At 41.5% G+C, this 11,117-nt stretch overlaps 1 protein-coding gene across 1 annotated transcript in view; it reads left to right on the plus strand.

The window, feature by feature from the left end:
- Positions 1-260: 260 nt before the first annotated feature.
- Positions 261-11,117, plus strand: part of T265_15556 (hypothetical protein) — a gene marked incomplete at both ends in the record, with an annotated part of 28,325 nt that continues 17,468 nt past the window's right edge. Inside the window, one exon of the mRNA XM_009178598.1 lies at positions 261-326. Coding sequence (XP_009176862.1) covers positions 261-326 — 66 coding nt within the window. The remainder of the gene's footprint in view (positions 327-11,117) is intronic.

Below are 11,117 nucleotides of genomic sequence, written 5' to 3' on the forward strand. Positions count from 1 at the left end.
CGGCTGTATCGCTGCAAGCTATTCCGCGAGTTGGTCAACTCTGGTCAACAGTTAATCCGCAGCTGAACCATCTTTGCACTCCTGCGACTGGAAAGTTTCCAGGGACGTCTCAGCCAATTACCCTACCAGATGCACCAGTGCCTTCACGCAAAGCGCCAATGCAACGACTGCTGCTTTCTGGCGACGAAAATAGTCAATTAAGAACCGGGTGTCCTTTTGGCCGCCTTGAATCGCCTCATTAAATTTTGACGGTTGGATAAATGAGCCCTACAAGTGCTTCTCGGCTGGGCAACGCAGAAGGACAATGGAGAGAAATTCGTTCGAAGGTGTGTAAATAGCACACACAGATGTTCACATCATGCTGACACGTAAATTTTCCTTTAAATCCATTCACTGGTTAATTGTTGCCTGGATTTGACGTCTATTGTTGTTTGGTTCTGGCCGAAACATAAATTTTGCACTGGGACAGCAGACCATATTGATAGCTTGGAATGCTCGCACTTAATCCGTGCAGGATTTTGGACCTCTAATTCTCCAGCGGGTCAAGCTCATCCGATCCTTTAGTTTCCGATGACCAAAGCGTGGAGTAGGCGTGTACCAAATTGCTTCGCACATTTCGCTTCGTAGTAAAAGCACACGAAATTCAGAAAGTAAGTTACTGGCTTAGGAGAACCATCATATTGCCTTGTATTTCATTATTTGACAATTATTTTTTTATTTGCAGACACATTGTGATGCATTTTACTGTAGAATTATGTCGCTAATCGACTGAATAATATTATATAATTCATTGCATTCATCTAGTCTTGTCTGGGCCATTGACGCATTTGAATTTGTACATATGAGGCTGGAGCAATCAGGCACGTGCTCATTTTTTATTGCGTTGTATCTGATTGGACTCCTCAAGCCGAGAAGTGACACAAGGATGAAGTACTCAAATACATTAGTATTCATTTATAATGTATAGACATTAGGTAAATCCTAACACATTATCGTTCTTACGCCGTCGAATTCCTTCGAGCATTATGCGTATTAGAATCTGAAAATTAGGATCAAATTAAATTTACATATTTAGCTGCCGATTCGCTCATTCTCCACCTGAAAAATGGTTAGGTGTCATGTTTGTGCTTATCTCTAATTTTGATTGCTCAAGTGTGGTGTGATGAAACTTTCCATGTAGAAACATGAAGCTAACGTTCTCGCGAATTGTTCACACATTGTCTACATTAAGTAGACTCTAGATGTTCACTGCTATCAGGAATTAGTTTCACAAGGGTGGCTATTTAATGGAGGATAAATGGTTTATTATGCAACATAAGCTACATGTCACTTGCCACTGAGAAACGCTGTCTAGTTCGGAAATTCAGAAAGACGCGTGTTCTTCTTTGCGCTAAAATTAGAATAAACAATTAAAAATAATAAAATTAAAAAAAATAAAAGTTAGAATTAAAATTTAATAATCGACTAAATAACTGTAGCGTGCATGTCCACAACAGTGCTATTTGGGTAAAAAAGCACACTTGATTTCCTTACTGTATAAATTCGTTCGGAAGTATAAAAGACGAGACTGACACTGGGTACAAATATCACTATGTGATGTAACGCAGAACCTTCAATGTGTGGGCAGTTTGAATCAGGTGAGACATACAAAAGTGGAAAGAAGCAAGATTACGAGATGAACTGACAAGATTTATACACGCGGTCAATGTGTGTTCCTTTGCTAAGATGTACGAACACTGATTTTTGGTTATCTTACTTGTTTCGAAAACTTAATGCTAATTGCCAAATGGTGTCTAAGAATTTAATTGGCACACTCATCATTAATTGCTGAGAAAATATCGTTTCCTAATAAACACGTGCGACCTTGGCGTTTGTGTCGTTTGTGCATGATTTTATTTGACATCTTAGACAGAAACTTAGAAGCTTCGAAACTTCGATAACCAATCAACCCTTGTTGGGGCGGTGAACATGATTTCATGGGCGTGAAACTTAAAAAATCGACCAAACATTTGGTCTTTTCAGCCATGCTTTCGTTTTACACAACGACGTGTCCGTGACCGAAAATAATTATCAATAATCGTGGCCATATGCATCATATGCATCACAACCGGCGTCTCACAGGTGTGTAAGCGTTGTGAAAATGAAGACAAACCGATTAACTGTTTGCAACTTTTGATTGAATTAGGCGATATGGATGCTGAATTCAGCATTCAGTTTACTCAGCAGTCAAGCTTATCGGGTGTCAGCAAAGTGCACAGTGCGGTAAACCACAGGCGATTTCTGTTTAGGCTTTGTTCATGTGATCGGACTTTAGACCCTAGAATGGTGGGTATAATTTTGACTGCCTAGTTTAAAGTCAAAATATCCTTGCATTGTGTCGCTTGTGTAAGTATTGGGCGATAATTGCAGGCGGGATATTACCCCTACATATTTCGTTCGTCCAGCCGACGTTTCTTTTTATCTCGGGAGCTGACATGATGCCAAAATGCTATACTACTAGCCAACATTTGGTACATTCGAATTCATAGTCGCGGTGGTTGTGAATGAAATATGCTCTAAGCTAAACGGCGCATGAACTTCCTGAGTTCACAGGTCACCCTGCTTTGAAATTAACTTCTTTTGTTTGGTTAATTGGAAGAATCATGATGCGGTTAACACTTAAATACACCACTTACATGCCAAGTTGATCGTTTATTTTGTCGCTAAACTACGTGATTCGATCGCAAACTTTCCTTCACCAATCGAGGTGAGTTCACGAGTGCCATGTTAGGGAGAACGGTGGGTCGGTTGTTTTTCGCAGAGTAGTGTTTTGTGTGTGCTGCTACCCGGCATTGGCCTGCGACCACGATCAGATTTTTTGTCGGTCGGCTTTATTAGTAGCTGTGTTATCCTGCGCCCCGATGGATAAATAAACCACGTGACTTGCAGAATGCTCTCCTTGGCCTCGTGCTATGATTGATGCTAGAGTTACACCTGTCGCTGAGCCCTCAGGTTTCAAGCGTGTGAACTTTGTTGATCTGCCTCTTGGTTAGTGAATCAGTTATTTGGCACTCCTTGAGTATTCTTGTTGTCCTTTTCACGTTGTGTTGCGTAAACTGGGTCCAAGTCGCTGCTTAGGTTGACAGTATCAGCCGAGGTGTACAAGAGTCCCGGAAATTACCTTCCCTGTATTGTGTTTGTATATGCCGAATTTTCCACGTTTTCCATATTGAATTTGTGATTTTCCCGGACTTCGCGTATGTACAAGAAGAAGAGGTGTCAAGTTTGCGGAAAATGATATTTTGTTTCTGTAGCCACTTTGTTGAAATTTGGTGCAGATTGTTTGGTATACTACATTCTCCCTTTGGTCTTTCCTTGGTTGTACTCCGGTATGGATGACAGTTTTTCAAAGTCTCATCCGAATTGTGAAACATGGCGATCCGGTTCTTGGCTAACAGCCTGCTTGTGAGTTCACATTTTTCTGGGTGCAAGATAGATCAACCCATCTGCTCGCATTTTGTTCTACTGCTATTTTGCGATATGTTATTCCTTGACATTCTAATGAAAGGCGATGAATAAGACAGGACGGAAGGACTGCCCAAAACCACCTTGAAAGATATCTACTTTACAAAAAATTGAAGCGGAAAATTTGATTTCCAATCTTCAACATTCTACTGAACAGAAAGTCGAATGGGAATCTTGAAGCCGAAAAGAGACAAATGGATCAAGTAATCAGATACATTAGTATACAATTTACGTTGAATCCTAACACATCATCGTTCTTAGGCCGTCGAATTCCTTCTAGCATCATGCGTATTAGAATCTGAAAATTAGGATCAAATTAATTTTACATATTTAGCTGCTGAGTCGTTCATTCTCCACCTGAAAAGCGCGTTTTATATTTCAAGGCGTCTTTGTCTCATTACCCACAGCTGCAGGTTTTTCTACGAAAACTTATCACTGCTCATCACTGCACTATCCAATGGGTTCGGAGAATCAGGCGCTCAGTTTGAGGAAAAGATTATGTAGGTGTGGAAAGTGTACATCATGGATTGTAAAACCAAGGAATGCACTCTACCGTGTTACTGTGCCGTATGCACCGCATATTACGAACCCTCACGGAGAGCTGTTCATTTTCCGTACAATTGCACTAGAACTTTCGGTTGATTGATCTGCACCACAAATGACATATCAAAACTCCAGGTTTTTTACCGCCTTACTTGTTTAGGAATGTTTGGTTCTCAATTATAGTGATCATTTCATTATTATTTGCAAATTCCTATGATTGTCATGGAATTTTATAACAGCACGGACTCTCTGTGGTGTGTAACACTGCATCCATGTTATTTAACCAAACTACATACAGATCGATATGGTTGTGCACAGACGCTTGTGGTAGAATAACACTGCGATGTTTCAGATAAATGTAGTAGTCTGTTGGTGAGAAAAACACAGTGTGCTAAAGGGTGTTTGTCCAGTTTTGTCAGATGAGCCTCAAGAATGTGAAAACCGGTCGTTAAAAATTCTTGCGTAAACTTATGAATGTTGCCTTACGTCTGGCCAACATCCAATTTTAAGCTATATCACTACACCTATATCCCATACTGCCTGATACTCACGACTCCCTCAAACAGGCGCGAATGAAAATATTTAACTATCATCAGTCCTACCCGCTTACGTTTTGACAGGCTCTTTGAGATAACCAAATAGCAAGTACTTGAAGCGGAATATGTTGCCTTGGCTATTGTATGTGGCCGACTGAATGGGTGAGAAGGGCACATCATGTGAGGTAGCCGACAGGTCTGAAATGTAGTTGCTTTGAGAGGTTCCATTTTTGCCTTCTAATTGACCGGCTTCTTGAAATCTCATTAAAAAGAAGAAACCAATATTGCTGTTTTGTAGTGCAGTATAGATCATCGATTCCGAATTTCAACATCTGTAATTAAGCGAACGTGGTTTATATCCGGGTGCTGTTTAAAATTCTACGCCGTCCAAGAAGTAAAACTGCATTTTAGCCATAGTTGAGGGGATGCATCGGTGATGCTCCGCAGATGTGTATATCCTAATCGATGTCCATCATTGTAGGAAATTTCTCAGTAACATGCAAGGAAAATCTGTGTGCTCGGCTGTTTCATTAATATAATAATGAATTAGTGAATTATAATAATGTTGGTTGGTGCAGAGACTTATAAACAGGCAAGGCGTCCGCGCGTTACAGGTGACGAATGTGTTTGTGTAGGTACGTAAAGTGAGTGAGTGCATCCCTTATCAGTTGACTGTTGATATATGCGCCGCGCGTAGCACGCAATCAAATGCAATGCGTGCTTTGTCATGAGTGGGCGCGTCAGCAGAATTCAACTAGTTTGTCCGACATCTGAAAGCATTAGAGGAGGTGGCAAAAAACCAAAGGGAATGTTCAAAACTAGTCGAGTGTTTGGCAATTTAAAGAAGATTTTGTGAAGGTACGTAAAGTGAGTGAGTGCATCCCTTATCAGTTGACTGTTGATATATGCGCCGCGCGTAGCACGCAATCAAATGCAATGCGTGCTTTGTCATGAGTGGGCGCGTCAGCAGAATTCAACTAGTTTGTCCGACATCTGAAAGCATTAGAGGAGGTGGCAAAAAACCAAAGGGAATGTTCCAAACTAGTCGAGTGTTTGGCAATTTAAAGCAAGATTTTGTGACGGAAAACATTTTTGTTGAGATTAACAACATACATTCGGAAGTTCTTTTTGCGGCGTGAGAACATATCATGATTGCGTATTCAGTTACCTAAAGAGTGCGTTTGAAGAGTATTCAAATTCTACCTGATATCTCCCGATGATACCAAGGTCTTTTGTGAATCCATTTTTCGTTAATTCGTCTGTCCGTTGGTTATTTACTTGCGTTGTGATTCGATACCTTCTATATTCAGTGGACTTCTCTCCAGTTTTCGCTGGATTCCTTCCTTGTTTGAATCGCGCTTCGGGCTGATTTTATCGAAAGTAATGTACTCGCTTAACCACACTTATTTCTCTATTTTATCACGTAATGTCCTTGCGTTTGGCGGTTGAACTATAACTTTGTTTTTTTTTCTGAACGCCTCTTTCACTGCGAGTGATTTGTCCATTTGGATCATATCCGCGTGATCCCTTTAGGAGACCTTCGACCGGTTCAGATTTCCGTAGTTCCTGCATTTTCTTGCTCCCTGCGGTTGAGAAATAGGACCCCAATCAATATTGTTTAACAGTTTCTTTTTTGGAGCACCATGGCTTCAGATAAAGCTTTCTTTCTCCGTTTTTTAGCCAATATATATGAAGGCCTCGCTGGTAAAACGCAAGTCCTGTGTTTATTGTCTGCAAAGTTGGGGCAGAACTAAACGTCTCCATGTGTAGGATTCTTCCTTTTGTCTGTTACGGGCCTTGCATGGGATCTCGTTTAAGTCATTTAATCGACGTTCCTTTTCGGGTTGTATATTGTCTTGCCCAAATTTTTTGTGGAACTGTAAGCCAACATCTGGACGTGCTGCCTTAAGCGCCGCGCTGTCGTTTCGGCAGGCTTCATGATATGTGAAATTGTGACCAGTTTTGTTCATTTTGTATCATTGCTTATTCGCGTTGGGGAATCTGAGTTATCCCTAAAGAACATTCGTTGAAAATTGATTTGTATTTTTGGCCGCAATGTGCCTCGAACCATTTGAGAAATGCCCCAATGCAGCTTTGTTCGTGCTAAATGGGATGATTGTTGTAGAAACTCAAAAGTTGGTCCGTGTGCACCCGGTACGCTCATTCTGCGAGCAAAATGATCAAGACTCAAGTTTGGGTGAGCGGCGTCAGCGTGTTGGGACAAGCGAGACAGAAGAAAGAAAGAAATATTTTATGCTCTACAAAAGAAGCGAATACCAGCACACTAGAAGTGACCCTATTTCTCAACCGCTGTGATCCAGAATACGCATGAACTGCGGTTCCCTGACATACATTCGGAAGTTCTTTTTGCGGCGTGAGAACATATCATGATTGCGTATTCAGTTACCTAAAGAGTGCGTTTGAAGAGTATTCAAATTCTACCTGATATCTCCCGATGATACCAAGGTCTTTTGTGAATCCATTTTTCGTTAATTCGTCTGTCCGTTGGTTATTTACTTGCGTTGTGATTCGATACCTTCTATATTCAGTGGACTTCTCTCCAGTTTTCGCTGGATTCCTTCCTTGTTTGAATCGCGCTTCGGGCTGATTTTATCGAAAGTAATGTACTCGCTTAACCACACTTATTTCTCTATTTTATCACGTAATGTCCTTGCGTTTGGCGGTTGAACTATAACTTTGTTTTTTTTTCTGAACGCCTCTTTCACTGCGAGTGATTTGTCCATTTGGATCATATCCGCGTGATCCCTTTAGGAGACCTTCGACCGGTTCAGATTTCCGTAGTTCCTGCATTTTCTTGCTCCCTGCGGTTGAGATATAGGACCCCAATCAATATTGTTTAACAGTTTCTTTTTTGGAGCACCATGGCTTCAGATAAAGCTTTCTTTCTCCGTTTTTTAGCCAATATATATGAAGGCCTCGCTGGTAAAACGCAAGTCCTGTGTTTATTGTCTGCAAAGTTGGGGCAGAACTAAACGTCTCCATGTGTAGGATTCTTCCTTTTGTCTGTTACGGGCCTTGCATGGGATCTCGTTTAAGTCATTTAATCGACGTTCCTTTTCGGGTTGTATATTGTCTTGCCCAAATTTTTTGTGGAACTGTAAGCCAACATCTGGACGTGCTGCCTTAAGCGCCGCGCTGTCGTTTCGGCAGGCTTCATGATATGTGAAATTGTGACCAGTTTTGTTCATTTTGTATCATTGCTTATTCGCGTTGGGGAATCTGAGTTATCCCTAAAGAACATTCGTTGAAAATTGATTTGTATTTTTGGCCGCAATGTGCCTCGAACCATTTGAGAAATGCCCCAATGCAGCTTTGTTCGTGCTAAATGGGATGATTGTTGTAGAAACTCAAAAGTTGGTCCGTGTGCACCCGGTACGCTCATTCTGCGAGCAAAATGATCAAGACTCAAGTTTGGGGGAGCGGCGTCAGCGTGTTGGGACAAGCGAGACAGAAGAAAGAAAGAAATATTTTATGCTCTACAAAAGAAGCGAATACCAGCACACTAGAAGTGACCCTATTTCTCAACCGCTGTGATCCAGAATACGCATGAACTGCGGTTCCCTGAACCAGGCGAGGAACTAGTGAAAAGAAGCACCTGGTTAAAATCCAGAGGGACATGTCACTCGTTTTTTGTTTGAAACGTCCACAAATTATAACAACGTGTCTTCGCATTCACATGTAAATTGTAAATGACTGGTCATTTGCATAAACGTACTTCAACAATGTGTGCACATGAGTAATTTATGGTGTTTTCTAGGACAAATGTGTCCTAATACTTTGAGCGCCCATGGGCTTAAGACAATACTGAGAAACAAACTGGGTCTACGAAATGGTGCACCGTAGTGGCTGACTTCATCAGTATCCTTAGTGAAATCTTTGTTTCAAGCGGGCATTAATACGGTTCTTTGTATACAACGTCATAGTGAAAATGTATATTTGGGAACTTTGTGTTTTTGCAGTGCGTTCGGAAAAGGCTTGACACACTAACTGGACTCAAAATGGAAACTTCTCAGATGCCGTGTAAATCGATGGTTTCACGATGGTTCGGGTTGATCTAAGTTAGTGACGTCGGAGGTTACGCGAATCTTTAAACCAAGGACTTTTCTCTATGGTTTAACCTTACATAAAAAATGCAAGTCTAGAAGATCGCTGGACGGTTAATTCAAACCTGGAGATGGCCGACCTGAAATTTTATCACTTTCTGCAACATTCATTCCTAACTTTCCAAATCGTGAGTGCGCGTAGCAACATTGCCTTTCATCCTGATTTGATCACGACGTGAGAATAAAGCTTTACAAGCCATACTTGCTGAAAATGTTATTATTGCGCCAAAATTATTCCTCGGTTTATTGAAAATGGACATGAGAATTCAGAAGGCTTTTATGAACGAGATAGCCTGTTTGGTTTGTGGACGTCCGGAAGTGAATTAATTCGGTTTGTTCTTAATAACAAGTTAAAATTCACGGATTGGTGTAAAAAATGAACTTGTCAAAAGCCGGGCGAATCAGGAGACTCTTTTGCCGACCCTGGTGCCGCTTCTGGTTAACTACAGGCTTACTGCCGAATGGAAAATCTAGAACGATGACCGCGACGAATGCCCTGTGTGTATGGTGAAGACGTCCAGAGAATAAGTAGAATATGTGGGACCACTTCACTTATATTCAGAAAGTAGGAACACTAAATATATCAGGTGTAAGAAAGACTGGATCCCTGAGGCGCATTCTGTGATGTCCAAAACTTGCCAACACCCTCAAACCACCCGAAGAAAGCATTATGGAAAAAAACATCACAAAAGCCAGAAGAGCCGGTTGCTTATTGGACACTGAGACAGTCGGTTAATCCAGTAAAACCAAACGATGATGAGTCTCCAGGAAGTGCCGACCCGAAACCCGGATTCAAGGTCAAATTTGTGCAATGCTCTTTGTTCGTTGTGCTTCTTATTAATGAGACTTTTCCGACATTGAGATGCTGACGGGAAGGCAATTCCTCGAATATGAACTGTCAAGAACCGCCCTACTGAGCTCGTTCAGTAGTGAAACTCCGGCGCTTACTTCAAGTATCATTGGACTAATGCGATTGAATAAGAGCTTGAAGGGAATATACTTTATATTTGAGTCATTATAATCGTTAAAGCCATAATCGGTCACGAAACTGGCTAATGCCCTAATCGTAAACGTTTGAGGGTATAACCAACTGATCTTCACAATTACATAGCCGGCAGTCCAGTATTAATTGTAACTAATTTGCTTTACCCGATATCTCAAGGAAGTCAAAGATGAGATTCCTAACGCCTCCAAGGAATGCGCCTTTACACAAAGGCGAGACACTTCGCTGGGTGTATGTGCACATGAAGAATCCGTTTCCGGTTGATAGGACTAGGAGCTGTGCATACAGAATTCATTGCAACGACTACGAGTTTATATTGGAAAACGTTGCAATCCAACGTTTGTCTTGACTGACAGATCAGTAAACAGGTGATCATTAACCTGCGAATTCACCTGAGTTGGCACTCCCCCGAATTATTCCCAGTGTAGGTACCGATCAAAAAATTGCATTCCATAGGTGCCTGTGTGGGCATGTGCGCTGTGTCCAAGTGCTTTTAAAAGATTCAATTTGCGCAACGGTATTCATATAAGTTCACCAGTGGGATCCACGCAGCACAGCAGTTAAACATAATCTGCTGAAATTCAAAGTGGTAAAATTGCAGTTCCAATATTGGAACATAACAATACTAGTAATATTTCAGCCGCAGCACCGTTTTGGAATGCACCCCCCATATTGCCCGAGGGAAGCACAAAGGCTGGGCATTCGCCCTGTAGCCCAAGTCTGGACAAGTCTTGTCGGGGTGCCGAGGCTGGAGTTGAAACCCTCAGTAATTTTCGGACTTGAGCACTGAATTATCCTGAGATGCTAATTCAAACCATACATCCGGAACCACGTTTCTACGTCGCAGCTGAATTTTAGCATTGTTGCTTGAGAGAGACCGCCAAAAAAACGCGATTGACATCGGGTACCAAGCATNCAAAGCGTATCTGGTAGCGTCTCCAACGTGAGTTAGTTTCAGTGAAAACTTGTAAAAATCTGTGACAGTTGCAAGAGGTTTTAGGGCTACGAATAAACACAGGCAAGTTGTATCACTTTAAACAAAACGTTTTCTCTGTTCAGTCTAGGTTTGAATGCGATTTTGGATGTGTGACTACGTGGTTACTTCCCGCACAGATGTCGGGTGATTCTTATTATTTATTCTTTTTATTTTGGCCAACTTTCTGGAAGAGAATGCAAGAGTACGCAAAATAACATGCTTTGACTCTACGTGTTCGGGTACCGGAACATCAACTGATTCATTGCAAACTACTTAAAATGCTTGAGTGGGTGAATAAGAAGACCAATTTGGGTAATCCGTTTCGTATGACATCTAGCTTTCGAAAATCACCTTCGGCGAGATAAGTGATCGCAATACATTGTATGTGGTTTTTTTCACCTGATATTGGTCAGGTACGAGCGCTGCCGTTA

The sequence above is a fragment of the Opisthorchis viverrini genome, assembly GCF_000715545.1.
Source record: "Opisthorchis viverrini unplaced genomic scaffold opera_v5_601, whole genome shotgun sequence".
NCBI classification, from domain to species: domain Eukaryota; kingdom Metazoa; phylum Platyhelminthes; class Trematoda; order Opisthorchiida; family Opisthorchiidae; genus Opisthorchis; species Opisthorchis viverrini.